At 59.6% G+C, this 14,086-nt stretch overlaps 1 protein-coding gene across 1 annotated transcript in view; it reads left to right on the top strand.

Annotated features, from left to right (window-relative positions):
* Positions 1-12,919, top strand: part of BAIAP2 (BAR/IMD domain containing adaptor protein 2) — a 53,211-nt gene extending 40,292 nt beyond the window's left edge. Inside the window, exons 8-14 of the mRNA XM_085311907.1 lie at positions 2,185-2,412; positions 3,152-3,353; positions 4,362-4,563; positions 4,741-4,809; positions 5,652-5,814; positions 7,702-7,736; positions 12,549-12,919. Of these exons, the coding sequence (XP_085168033.1) occupies positions 2,185-2,412; positions 3,152-3,353; positions 4,362-4,563; positions 4,741-4,809; positions 5,652-5,814; positions 7,702-7,736; positions 12,549-12,618 (969 nt within the window). The 3' untranslated portion in view covers positions 12,619-12,919. The remainder of the gene's footprint in view (positions 1-2,184; positions 2,413-3,151; positions 3,354-4,361; positions 4,564-4,740; positions 4,810-5,651; positions 5,815-7,701; positions 7,737-12,548) is intronic.
* Positions 12,920-14,086: the final 1,167 nt, after the last annotated feature.

Below are 14,086 nucleotides of genomic sequence, written 5' to 3'. Positions count from 1 at the left end.
GATCYGCAGGAGCGGGAGAGGCTGCAGCCGGGCGCCTCGGCTCTGGTCCCGAGGGGTCCCGGCGGCGGGGGGAGTTGCTAGAGGCCGGCGCGGGGGAAGAGGTTCCCTCTGCCATCGGTCGATCGCCGCCTTTCCGCTGGGCCTGGCRAAGGAGGGGATTAAATCGCTGCGCTGCTGCTGGGGCTCCGGGGGKTTTTGGAGGGCGGGAGCCGGATTCGCGCGGATGGGGGCTGCCCGCGGGCACGTGCTGCTCCCCGGCAGGCGCGGGCGGTCCTGGGCTGGGCGCTCACAGCGCCCATCTGTCGAGGCTGCGCCTGGAACGAGGGAGTAGCAGAGGAGCTGGAGTTAGTCAGCGCTGCCCTTGCTCCGCAATAGCTGCTGAATCAACAGTCAACATATGTTAACTTCTGGCAAAGCGCGGGAAGCGGAGAGCTGCGTTCGCTCCCGCGCCCGGGCGGGGGCAGCGCCTGTCCGGCCCCCGCTGCGCTCCCGCAGCAGCGCCCGGGCGGGGGGCACCTGTAGAAACCTCCCTCCCCCCACCCCCCCCACACTTGGGGATCAAGTTTGTCCTTATGCAAGACCAGCAGCGACCCTGCGCGGACGCGCGAGCTCGTTTGCTGCGGCGCGGCTCTGCCGCGTGGTCGGCTGGCAGACGACCCCCCTCCCTCGGGAGAGGTGGCACGCGGCTCCGCGGGCGACTGCTGCTTGCTGGGGGGGTTTGCACAGCGCTCTTTGCAGCGTGTCTTTTTGGGGGAAGAGTTTAGGCAGGTGTTTGGGAGCTATGCATTATGTTGGCCCGAGGAAAGACTTTGGGGAGCATCGGTTTGGGGGTCTGCATCTGCCTCCTTGGAGAGCTACGTGGCGGGATGCTCCCTCTGAGGAGCTGCAGGCGTTACCTGAATAAGGAAAAAGCTTCGCTCTGTTTTTCTGCACATCTGGAAGCGTTTTGATCGGTGGCTGCAGGTCCTGCCCTGTGCGGTGGACTGCGGGTGAGGAACACCGACGGGTTTTCTTACCAAGTTTTAGCTGCAGAGCTGTAAGGGCCAGAGGCTGTTGGTGCTGAGCAGTCCTGAAAAACAGGCTCATCCTTTGGGAAGCAGGTAACAGCACGGAGTACGTGTTGTGATTTCCCCCCGCCCCGCGTGCAGCGGAGGTGTCAGCTGCATCCGGCGCTGCAGTGTCCCGCTGCTGTGGCCATTGCGGTTCTGTTAACATGTCCGAGCATCCCGCGATTTCTGACCTGCAGCGTTACTCGTTTATTGGTGCGGAAAGCAGGCGTTTAGCGCAACAGTAACGTGCTGCAGYGAGGAGCCGCCAGGCTGCTGGCAGAAAGCTGCCGTCGCACTGGGTCGCGGGGCAGATGCGCCGTGCTCCGCCGGCCCCGTTAGCGGGCTGCCCGTCAGCGCGCCGGGAGCTGTCGTCTTCCTTTTCCGCGGTAGCTGTTGTCACCGTGGCTCAAAGCGGCGGCGTTCCCGCTGCGGATCCCTTGACGGAGCCTTCGACGGGGTTTTCCCGCTCCCGTTGCTTGGACCGCGCCGTCCTCTGCGCAGGGCGGCTGCCTGCCTGGCTGCCCGTGGCTCATCYGTCCCTCGAGCTGCCACGCACAGCGTATCTCAGGACACGCAGGGGAAACGAATTACCTTTTCCTTCTCTCCTTTAAATTTTTCATGGCACTTTCCTGGCTCAGCTGCCATCAGAGCCTGAAAAGGGTAAGTCCCCCTGCTTTATCTCGTTTGTGCCATGCACGGAGGAGTAGATCAGTCTTGCTCGCCGTCCAAATGTGACGGGTCAGGCCAGCTCCAGATGGCCCCAGCAGCGCTGATGCTGGTCAGGTGAGGGACGCGGAGCACCGAGGCTCGTGGCCGGCTGCGATGGGGCCAGGAGGTTCCTTCTGCTGCCCGAGGCAGGAGCAGTTTTGCTTAAACCCCTGACAGCTGCGTCTGTCTCCGTCTCCCAGACCGCAGTGACGGATTCCCGGCCTCCCCGGGCRGTCCACCCTTGTGCTTGGCCATGGTTATGGCTGGACAAAACGTCCTACACTGAATATCGCGGCCTGCCATTCTGTCCCCATCTGCTTCTGTTCKGGGTGAAAACTGACGTTTCTCTTCACAGCACCTCCTTCCTGGGCTGGGTTTCACTGTGGGCTCCTGTGCCCTTATGCCTTTTTTGCCTTCTATGTTGCAGGGGAAAGAAATGTTGACGCAGAAGCTTCCGCTGTGGCAGCAGTCGTGCTCAGATCCCAACAAGATCCCAGACCGTGCTATACAACTGATGCAGCAGATGGCTGCCAGCAGCAATGGCACCATCATGCCCAGCACTTTGTCTACATCTAAATCAAACCTCATCATCTCTGACCCCATTCCTGGTGCCAAACCTCTCCCTGTCCCCCCGGAGCTGGCACCTTTTGTAGGAGTAAGTATCTAAGTAATAAAAGTTGTCCTGACCTTCTGAGCAAAGCTGGAGGGATGAGCCCAGGCCAGTGTCACATGTGTCCTCAGGAAGCTGCCCTTTGACTGACTCTCATAAGCACACAGGGTGTGCAAGAGGCTGAACACTTTGGTGCGCAGTACATGGGAAGTCTGGCTTGGTCTGACGTGGAACAGACCAGCCTGCCTTGTCCTGTCCTTCGTGTTCTTACCCACTCTTGATACTTCCCTGAGAGAGATCCTGGCTTACCGGGCTCCAGGGAGGCAATGGCTGCAGTGAGGTGTCTCAGATGGGTTGTGGGCAGCTAGACTTGTCTGGCTATCGGGAAGGTCACTAGGATCAGAGCRCTATCTTGGGAGCCAAACTGAAGTACCCTAAGTAATCTCAGGAAAAGGTAGTTAGAGCGAACCTATATGATGAAACACTCTTCAGAGTGGGATGATCCTGTCTGATACTGGAGGGTTTGATCTGAGCAGTAGAGCTCAGAAGAGATTTATTGAGTGCAAGACGGCTTGGAGGGATGAGATGCTATAGAGGTGACTACTGCCGCTCTTCCCAGAGCGTGGTGCTTCAGGTAGGTAGGAAACAACCCRACAGGCCCAAGCTTCTGGTCTGCAGTGAACCATATTCCCTGGAGTTGCATCCCTTCTTTGTGGGAGCTTTCGGCAGGATCCCTAATGAAGCTGTTTCCCGTCTTCCCTTCCCTCCTCTCCTTTCTCTCTAGCGAATRTCAGCACAAGAGACCATGCCAGTGATGAACGGAGTCTCAGGCCCAGACAGTAATGATTACAACCACTGGTCTGAGATGAAGCCAGCACAGCCCAAATCTTTATCTCCTCCCCAGCCTCAGAAGCAGCTGAGCGACTCTTACTCGAACACACTTCCTGTTCGCAAAAACGTTCCGCCGAAAAACAGCTACGCATCGGGTGAGGACTTTTCACTTCGCTTTTCCCCTTTGTTGGGCCCCAGAGCAGCAGCGTCTTCTTGGGGGGCGGGAGAGGGCACTTTGCTGGTGCTGGTTGTGTTGAGTGGGGCTTGCAGAAAAGCTTTCKGCAGGGGAAGGTCGTGGCAGCCACAGTCCGTTCCCGTCGCACGGGGARCGGGACCGTGAGTGCCGGCTGCAGGGTTAACTTTGTTAGTGGCCGTGCAGTGATTAGCCAGGTCTCTCCGTGGTGTGAAGAACTGCTGTTCTCACCTCTCTGGACGGAAGATTAAGAAAATGAACCAAGATAACTTCGGGTGCAGTTTCTTTTAGGAAAACAATGTTTCAGCCTAGTAACAGGATTTCTAGGAGGAAAATCCTGGGGAATCAGTAAAAGTCTTATCTGTTACTCTAGGAAATGAGTGAGGCCTGAGGATGCACTATCAGAAGGGCCTTCTGCAGTGTGGGTCAGGCACATTAGGTGTCCTCTGGTGGGCTGGCACAGAGATAGGCTGGTGGAACCTGGTCAAGAAGCAGTTGATGCATGAGTGTAGGGCTGCAGAGGACTAGCTGGGCCAGGTCTTCTGCTGTCGCAGGCACAAGAAGATAGGTGTGTTAATTCAAGAAAATCCACATGGTGGACCACAGAGACTTTGAGCATCCTCTGTGAGAAGCATAAGGCTTTTAGCTACTCCTGCCCTCCAGCTTTGGTGCTAAGTGTCTTGTCTAGCTAAGTGTGGTGCCAGTGTCTTCGGTTGGCAAGAAAATGGGAGGAGGTGGACTTAGGCCCTGGGGAGCAGATAAGTGAGATGTTTAGGGGAAAGCACAAACGAGAACTTGGCCTRTCTGCTAACACTGAAGGTCTTATTGGTACCTGGAGTAAGATAAATAGGTGTGACAGGCAGGGCCTGTCCAGTCCTTGATCGTGTAAATGCCACAGTAGCAAACTAAGCCTGGGTATGGTCACAGGATTAAAGTCTTGGGGCGCTTCTTGGTCTTTGTCTCCTGACAGCTGAAAACAAGACGCTGCCGCGCTCCAGCTCCATGGCCGCAGGGCTCGAGAGGAACGGCAGGACGAGGGTACAGGCCATTTTCTCTCACGCTGCTGGAGATAACAGCACCCTCCTGAGCTTCAAGGAGGGCGACCTCATCACGCTGCTGGTGCCGGAGGCCAGGGATGGGTGGCACTATGGAGAGAGCGAGAAAACAAAAATGTGAGTGCTGTGGGGGTCCCTGTGCCCGTGGACCGCCCGCCCGGCGGGCTCGAGCTGCTGCTGTGTCTCTCCTGGCCCAGGTGCCGTGGAGGGGGCTTGTGCAGCCTCGCTTTAACCTTTTCTGAATCCTCCATCAATAAACATCATTTGACTCTGCCCTGGGCCTTTGCCTTTCAGGAGAGGCTGGTTTCCTTTCTCTTACACGCGGGTCCTCGACAGTGATGGAAGCGAACGGGTCCACGCCAGGTAGAAGCATTGCCTGCCGAGCTGCGCTGTCTGCACGCCGGGGTTCCCAGCCCGGGAGGGTCGTGCCTGCTGGGCTTGCAAGAYGAAGGCTCTGTGCCTCTCCCAGCTCTCTCTGAACCAGTCTTGTTAACTCGGAATGGGAATGTTTGATTTTTTTTTTTTCTCCCCTAGAGGTAATGTGTGTAGTTAGGGAAACAAGGCGAAGGCATGTGGTAGCTTACTCCAGGSCAGAGAGGAAAAGGCTTTGCCTGACCGTAGGGCACGGAGGCACCAGCACCGTGGTGGACGGTCTGGGCGGATGGGGTTTCTGAGCTCACGTGTGTAATCATCTGCTGGTTCTCTGCCACCTCATGCAAATACAAGTATCAGGTGCTTTTTCTCTGCTSTGGAGAAATCCAAAGGAGCCCTCGTTTCAGGAACACCTTAGTTGTTTGCAAAAGTCCCTAGAAGAGCTGTGCAGTGACCAGTGGGCCAGAGGCAGCATCGCTGGAGCAAGCCTGTATTTACAGCAAGGCGGAGTGTTCCTTGCTGGCCCTACTTCTTGGAGGGAAGTTTGTTTTCCATCCCTGTGGGATGATGTACCCTGCCTCACGTGAAGGCAAAGTAATATTCTTTAGCTAGTGTGGTGGAGGTCAGCATTTYGTGCCAGTGACCCAGAGCAAGGAGACCAGGTGAGGGCAGGTCTCTGTCCCGGTGGGATTTGTGTCTGGAAATTTGGCTCGCTACAGTGCCTGGGCTGGCTGGTGGTGGCGACAGGGCCTGCCTTTTCTGCGGTCCTCGGTGGAAGTTGGAAGTAACTGGAAATGACGTTGGCGTCTCTGCTTTGGGTCCCCTCCGTTTAGTCTGCAGCAAGGGAAGAGCAGTAGCACAGGCAACCTGCTCGACAAAGATGACATCGCCATCCCGCCGCCAGACTACGGCATGTCCTCGCAGGCTTTTCCGTCGCAAAATGCCAACGCCTTCAAGCAGAGACCGTACAGCGTGGCAGTGCCTGCCTTCTCCCAGGTGAGCGCCCGAGCCCGGCGGGCAGCGCGAGGCTGGGCRCCGGCGGCTGGTAGCCGCTCGCAGCCGCAGTGGGTGCTTCCCCTCCCTGGGGCACTCCGGGGGGGAAGGTGTTTTTTTTAAACTTGGGAGATGCTTGAGCAAACTCCAGAGCTTTAGTCTATACTGAAACTGTGTGCGGTGACCTGGGTGTCTGCGGCTTCTCGGTCTTGCCAGTGTTTTTAAAGCGGAAGGAAACGTGTTCGTGTTCTTGCCGTGATGCAGGCTGTGCGTGTGTGAAGGAGGGCTCCTCTCCAACAGGCTTATGTTCGTTATTTGTAGGACTACCTTATGCCCTATGGTTGTGCAATTAAAGACTATTCCAGTGGCCTCTGCCAACCACCATCTGCTCACTACAAGCCTTATACTAGGTCAACAGCTGTAAGTCCAAACAAATGCAATGTTTCCATTGGGATTTATGGACAGTTTGCCGCTTTTGCCTGGTGATTCTTGTGGCTTGCCCAGGGCTTCAGGCTGTCTCTTCCTGCGCATCTCTGCCAGAAGAGAAGGGGGAAGGGGAGAAGGACATCAGGGAAAAAGTGGGAGAGAAGCAAATGAATGGAGGAAATGGGCCAGTTGGCTAGCCTGGGTACAGCAGACAAGACAGAGTGGCACAAAATGGCACCATAAACCCCCAATCGACAACACTTGCCAACGCCATGAGAGCCTCCCACCAGAAATGAGCTGATCACAGGGAGCTGGAACCTTTTTCTCTTGGGCTTTAAGTGGAGAAGTCACCATCTCAGCCCCAGCCAGGGGCAGCAGCTCCTGGGACACAAGCACCACTGAACTCTGATGGTCCTGCAGGTGATGGGATCAGTGTAGCCCGGTAGCCACTGATGTGATGTGACTTTCCAGCTGGACAAGCGTGGCTGGAGTTGCCGGCTGTCCTGGGGGAGCGATTTCCCAGCGCAATCTGCATGCACCAGCAGACAGGGCAGGGAGAGGGAGATGCAGTTGCTCAGCACCTGATCCCTTCTGCAGGGCACTCTCAAAAGGCTGCAGCCGTGGGAGGGGGACTCTGCAGGGGAATGGAGGAGGAGGGATTTCTTGATCCCCACTGCAGCCTCCCTTCTTGCTAGTTTGAGCCCAGTGGAAGCTGTTCTGGGCAGTGTTTGCCACTAGGTTTTGGGTTTCGTGACCAGAACCATTCTCTGGGATGGGGAAACCCGGGTCTTTGACCCCAGACATGTGGAGAGCTCAGTGACTGGAGACACTTGGTCCTTCCTTCAATGGTTAGGTAYTTGTCATGACAGCAGAGCTGTTCCTCAGTCCATATCCCAGGGCAGGCCCTTGCCTGGGAAGAGATGTCCTGCCTAGATTTCCTTTGAGCTCAGTTCCCATGTGCTCCTCAGAGCAGTGCAGTCTGTCTCCCTCCTCTGCAAAATGCCATTTAGTATCAGCTGAGTGGAAAATGGTCCAAAACTCTGTGGTTTCTGGTGGGAGTCAATACAGTACAAACACTTGCCTTTCTCCACAGAACATTTCACTGGTCTTTCTCAAACTTACTGTCTGATCCCTTTTCAAGTGTGTCTYGTGTCTTGAAAGCTACCGGATCTTTGTACGAAGGCGGAGCTGSATAGAGCGAACCAGAGCTCGCTCAGCCGTTGCTCTTGTCTCGCTAGATTAAGTCCTGCTCTRAAGAGAATAGTGTAACTTTCCTCCCTGCGGCGTAAATCCCATYTAAATCATCTCCATTAATTCCTTTCATCTTCAAATGCATTGGCTCTTAGCCCATAATGTCTCTGGGTCCCGATGCATTTTGATATGTTCTTGTGACCCGCCAGGGGCATCTCAAATGGCCTRATCCATGTACCAGGCATCTCACTGCTCCCTCTGCTTCCCCCGCAGGGTCTCGATGACTACGGAACGAGATCTGTTAGCAGGTAAGACTCTGCCTTCCTGTCCCGTTATTACCTCAAAGTGAATTGTTGACGTTTGTGCTCTGGGTGAAGTCAAGCTGCAGCATCCCTTGGGCGGTGGCTGTAGACCTGCCAGCACGTGGACGCTGTGTGGCTTGGGCAGCTGGGGGACGGGGAAGTGGCAGTGGCCTGGAGCAGATCGTTTGGAGAAGGACACGGTGCAAGCCTTGTGCCTGAGCGCAGAGGGACCTAGCGTCTCCAGGGAAGGGCAGAAGCTGCGTGGGCAGTTTCCAGGGCCAGCCACTGCCGTCCCCGGCCACCGCTGTCTTGGACCTTGTGCTCCACGTGTGACTCGCTTCTCTGGGGAGGCTCCACGTCTCCATAGCCAAGTTCTCCTGTCCTCCCAGTTAAACCAGGCTAGCGAGGCCTTGTAGAGCACAAGCTTTCTAGAGCCTTGCCCGGGTATCTTCTCGCACCTGGAAGCTTTCTCCTGCCCCTTGCCCTGCTGCGGGAGCCTTTTCCCGGAGACCTGCGGCCCCTGAGCCGTGGGGACGGCGGCGCCTGGCCTGGAAGTGCCCCCCGGGTGTGGGGGAGGTGGGGGGGACAGACGACCTCCGCGTCTAAGACAGAGCCGCGGGCGAGGGGCGTTGGAGCGAGCCGCGGGCGAGCCGGGCAGGGCAAGGTCCCGGGGGTGCCGGCGGCGCGCTCGCCTGCACTCCGGCGCTCTCTGTGCTTTGTTCCGCAGCGGCACCGGCAGTTTGGTGTCAACTGTCTGAGGACGCCTTGGCTGGCAGTGGCAACTCGCTGCTTGGAAGAGCTTTCCGCTTCCTTCCCCCTCCTCCCGCCCCCCTCTTTTTTTTTTTCCCCTCCTCCTTTTCTCTCTTTCTCTACTTCTTTTGGAGTTTAAACTCTCGTGATCTTCAAGGAAACCATGGTGCTTCTCCGTCCCCTCCCCGGTGTTTACAGTGCCCTTGTTTCTGAAGCCTTTCAGAGCAGAAACTGCCAGGCAGTCTGTGCTCGCTTTGAAGCAGCCTGGATGCAGTTTACACTTAGTTGGATCCAGTTTTTGTACTACTCCGTGAATGTTAAAGATGCACTATCCCCCTCTGAGGCTCTGCACGAGCCGCGTTACACTAACACGGAAGAAACTCTTTCCAGCCTGGAGCGAACATGCATGGCCTGTGGTGTACGTACTGTTACTCACCCGTCCTGCGCGCTCTCCTGCGAGGCCGCTTTCCCCCCTCGAAGGGGAGGCGGGTCGGGTTCCTTTCCTCTCTAGTTCAGTCCGCTTTAACCCAGCCGAGCGTGGGAGGTCGCTTTAGGAGAAGTGGAGGGTCCGGCGGTCTCGGCCTCGGAGCGGGCCAGGAGCAGCCCTCTCCGGAGGCTTACTCCTTGCGGTTTTATAAATATATATATATTTTTTGTAGCAAGGTATCGTTACCTCACGTTAGTGCTCGGGGGCGAACGGGGCCGAGGCAGCGTGCCAGAGCAGTCCAAAGCCGCGCTCACACCTTAAAATCGGGCTTAAACGCGACAACCCCCTGTTGCGTCCCGGGGGCGAGTCCAGCACTGAACTTCCTGCAGGCTGGCGATTTTGGTGGGGTCTAGATGACCCCAGGCGCGGCAGGGCCGGATTTACCATCTCCTGGCGCAGCTCGTGGCGCCCGTGCCAGTCCCCRGTGCAAAGCTCTTTCTTTTTCTGATGTGATTTTTAAAACCTCCTACATGCCTGTTTACTAGGACACTGCTGGCAATACACACACAGACACATGGAGAAGTTTTTGTTTTATATACTGGACTATGGGCATATTGTAATAAGACCCTCCTGCATTGATGTCATAATTTTGCTAAGGATTTTTAACCCGAGATATTTCATGCTAAATGACTGAATGTAGAAGACAGAAAAAAAAACAAAAAAAAAATAGCGAAACTTGTATGAAGATTGTAAAGTGCTGAAAACCTTTTTTTTTTTTTTTTTTTTTAAGCCAGAGAGAAATGTGCCCTGTACTGAGTTATTGTTTGAATAAAAGTTTTATTTATTGCATTGAGCTGGGCCTCGGTGTCTTTTTCGGCTGCCATGCCTGTGTTGCTGACCGTTCACCAGCCTGCATCTGCCATGCTTTTTTTTTTATTATTATTATTATTATTATTTTTCCCCTCCCATTTTCTCCATTTCTCCATGATGTTAGAGGGCTAAAAACGCTCCCTCCTAGCCCCATGTCTGTGTTCAGTGTGCAGGTCTGCGTGATTTGTGTTTAAGACAGATCTGCTGAGTGCAAGCGGCTGAAGCTGTTTAACGCCCGGTCTGTCTCCGAGCCGGCGCCTTGCCCGGCCGCGGGGGAGATGCCGCGGCGGCTCCGAGCACCCCGGCCGCCGCTGCAGTCGTTCTCCGTTTCTGGCTTTGCCGGGAATCGCCGCTGCAGCGCCCAGCCCTGCCCGGGCCCCGGCGGAGCGTGCCCCCGGCGGAAGGGGAGCAGCCGGCCCTCCCGGCGCGGGGCCGGAGCCCGCTCYGCGCCCGCTAACCTGCCCTTGCCCTTCCTTCCCCTCTTCGCAGGCGCGCGCCGAGGGGCTGCTCTCGAAGCGCCGTGGAGCTCCGGACTGCTAACGAATGCAACTTTTCCTCCTCTTTGCTTCCTCCGCACCACCCGAGCACGCCTGTAACGCAGCCRGCGACGTCTCCTGCGGCAGCCGGCCCCGGGTCTCTCTCTCCTTAGCAGCCAGCCGTCTGCTCCCCGGGAGGGCTGTGCCGCGTGCCTCCGTGTCCTACAAACCCCGTTCTGTTTCCCTTGCAGCCCTGATGTTGAAGTGGCCAGGTTTTGAGATGCCCCTGACCACAGTTAGTAAGTTGACGGCTCTCGCGTGCCGACGCCTTCCCTCGGTGTGCTGCGCGCTGGCCGCGCGGGCGCTGGTGGGTCCCCGCTGGGCTCGCGGGCGCCGTGCCCCCGCTCTGCTTGTCGCGCCCGCCGAGTCGAGCGCGGAGCCCTRAACGGCCCTTTCCGGCCACCGACCGCCGGTTCAGAGCGCGGCGCCTCGCTCGCTCGCTCGCTTTCCCTTCGCTCCTGGTGGAAGCTTTGCTGCCTTCCTCGGGCTCCGGAAAGGGGACGTCCTCTTTCGCTGCCGCCGGGACCGGCCCCCACGCTCCCGTCTCTAACCGCGCTGCACCCGCACGGCTCGTAGCAATAACGCCGCTGCCGCGCCGGGCGCCGCTTCGCCCTCCGGCACCGAGCTGCTCCAGCCCTTCCTGCTGCTTTTCACTCTGCCTCCGAATCCCAGTAACGAAGCCTCTTTGGTCGTAGGTCTCCGGTGCTCGCCGCGGCGGCCGGTGCCGCGGGGCAGAGCTCTGCCGTGGCCGCCCCGCGCGGTGACGGAGCTGCCCCCGCGCCGGCGCCGCTTCGGAGTTTTTTGAGCAGCTTCTCCCGGTTGTGGGCTGCGTCGCGGTCCGGCACCGGCCACCTCGGGGAAAGCGTCCAGGGCTCCTCCTCGGCCCCCAGCCGCCTGCCGCGGGGCCGGCGCGGCGCGGCTCCCCGGGAAGCGCGGGACAAGCTCCTGCAGGAGACGAGCCCGCTCCCGCGGGGCCGCAGCGCCGCGGAGCCCGGAGCCTTTCCGGGGTTTCCTGGCGCTTGTCGGAGCTGTGGGTCCCCATCCACATCGCTCTTCTCTGCCAGAGCAAAAACGGTTATATAACAGCCGCGGTGACTCCCCAAAGCAACCTTTTCGGTCTACGAGATCTATTTTGGCATACTAGCAGGAAAAGCGAGTTAAAAACCTGCGTTAACRAGGTGGGGAAAGTAATTACCCTCTTTTTAAGCAAAAGCAATTTACGTTTTGAAGGAAGCGCCAGCACGCTCCGGAAGGTGAGCCGGGGCGAGGGGGCAGGCGGCAGCGGGGGGCTCGGCCGGGAGCCGGGGCAGCCGCGGCTCCCAGCGAGGACTCGCCCGGCTCTGCCGCAGCTCCGGGGCTGCCGGCGCTCGGGCTGCCTCTCGCCGGAGGCGATGTTTGGAGCCCCTCGGGTGCAAAGGGAGCAGCGCCGAGCCGCAGCGCCCGTCCCGCGGTGCCGGAGGAGGCAGAGCAGGACCTCGAGGGGCCCCGCGGCCTCGGTTCCCTCCGAGCGCAGCCGCGATGAGGGGGAACGGCTCCAGACGGAGGCACGCGGCTCGGAGGCTTTGGAGGCAGCTGGACACCGGTGCTCGGCACGCTGCTGGCTCCCCCGCACCACGAGCTGCGGGACGGCACCGGGGATGCGGGATGCTGCRTCCCGGAGGGCTGCCGCGTCCCGGAGCAGCGGGTCTGGCCCGGGCGGAGGTGGCTGGTGGCTGTGGCCGCTCCTGCGGTGACCGGACCCCGGCTCCGGCACCACAGTGGTGCCGTTTGCCCACGAGCCCTTCCTCCTGCCGTCTCCTGGCCTCGCACTYGGCCGTCTTGCTGCCCTGGGAAGGTCTCCAGAGCGGTGGCTCCTCCTGTGCCCCCTCCAGGGCCTTTGCYGCGCGTGGAGGTGCGGGCTCCGCTCCGGCCCGGGGACGTCCCGGCGGCTCCCAGCGCTCACGGCCGGGCGCCGGGATCGCCTTGGCGGCGCGGGGCGGTCGCGCGGGCCGTCGGGCTCCGCGGGGAGCTGCCGTTTGAGCGAGGAGCTTCAACGCGCTTCCCCGGCGCCTGCCCTCTGGAAGCACCGTTGCAGCCGTGCTTTCAGCGAGGTGGCAGAAGCTTTTGCTCCGTGGCAAAAGCTTTTTGGCGTCTCCCCAGGTTCTCTCTCGCTGTCCCGGTGCCCTCCCCGCCCAGGGCCCGCTGCTGCTGGCCGAGAGCTCTCCTGCTAAACTCTGCCCTCCTCTCTCTCTGCAGAAACCCCTTTGCCAACGTCCAGCTGAAACCGACAGTGACGAACGACAGGTCGGCTCCTCTCATCAGCTGATCCCGGGATTGCTGGCCACCGCCGTGCCGCTTGGCACACGTTGCCTTCTCACCGCCGTTGCATGTCTGCCTTTCCAGAACTTCAGTTTTAGGCAGAGTTTATATAATCCTGCTGCTTTGAAAGCCAAAGGCTAAAGCTAGTGCGCTGTTTCCCCTTCGCTAGATGCAGCTTGTTCGTCTCAGCCGCAGCGGGTTCAGCTGCCCCCRGGCAGCCCGTGCTTCGCATGTGCACAAGTAGGGCAGCGCCCACGGCCCCGCGCGCGTCCCGCGGCCGGGCTCCGCAGCGGGCTGAGCGGCCGCCGCTCGGGAGCAGCGCGGGCCGGGGTCGATGGCAGGCGGGGGACGGTCCCCTCTTCGCCGCCGCCCGGGAGGGAGTCCCGCGGCAGGGCAGCGCCGAGTCCCCGCTCCCGGCGGCCCTGCAGCACCCGGCGCTGCCGGGAGGGCAGAGCCCCGCTCGCAGGAGGGGAAGGCGCCCGCGGAGGTTCTGCGATGCTCGGCCCGGCTGCCGGCCGACTCTCTGTACATAGTCGGGTGTTACGGTACCGCTGTAAAATATAAGCTAGAAAAATATTTCAGGAGGTGACAGCGCCGGTCACTCCGCAGTGTTAACCAAGCCCCGTCAGCAGGTCCGAGCCACCAGCCCCAAGGCCGGACCGGGTGGCGATGGGCGTCCCCCGGGCCGGGAGCCTGCTCCGGGGGCGACGGCGCTTGAGCCCCGGCTCTGCCGGGTGTCCAGGGCTCGCGGCGTCCTGCCCGCGGTTCTCGCCCACGTGCAAGCTCGCGAGCTGGAGCTTGTTCCTGGGCCTTGCCCGCCGATCCCACTGCCRCACGAGCGGGAGCATCTCCGCCTCTGCCCTGCTCCCCGAGCCCCCGGACACGGTCCCGCACCCCAGGCGCCTGCTACGGGAACAGGGTTTTTCCCAGCCCAAGCTGCAGCTTTTCTGAGCGAGCAGCGGCCCGTCTCTGGCCTTGCTGGCTGGATTAGGCGGCAGCGAAGGATTTGCTGGCAAAAAGCTTTTTTTTTTTGGGGGGGGGGGGGCAGTGCCCTTTAAGGTTTTGCCTTTTTCATTGTATTTATCATTTTGCACTTTTTGAATGCTAGAGCTCRGAGGGACGTTTCCCTGGCTGGTTTGTCGGTAGCTTTAGCCCAGGAGCATGTGCCGAGTGGCAGAGCCGCAGACGCGTAGGTCGCGCTCAGGGTCTTGCTGCGAAGGAGCTTCTGTCTTCCAGCAAAAAGCACTCGCCGGGCGCTGCCGCAGCCCCGCCACCRATTCCGCTGCTGCCCGGAGGAAAGCGGCTTCTCCCGGCGCTGCCTAAACGCAAGGGCTGGTGTCTATCGGCACGTGTCGCTGCTTCCTCCGGCGGGACGGAGCCGCGCTGAGGCCCCCCCCGCCCCGACCCCGGGGCTCCAGCCTGCTTCCTCCCGGGCTGGGGACCGCCGGCTCCCGCCACCCGTGGGGGCAAGGCAG

This window comes from Rhea americana, unplaced genomic scaffold, assembly GCF_003343005.1.
Source record: "Rhea americana isolate MKP2758 unplaced genomic scaffold, rheAme1 scaffold_351, whole genome shotgun sequence".
NCBI classification, from domain to species: Eukaryota; Metazoa; Chordata; class Aves; order Rheiformes; family Rheidae; genus Rhea; species Rhea americana.
Note: the sequence above shows the minus strand (reverse complement) of the source record. Positions and strands in the feature narration are given on the sequence as shown.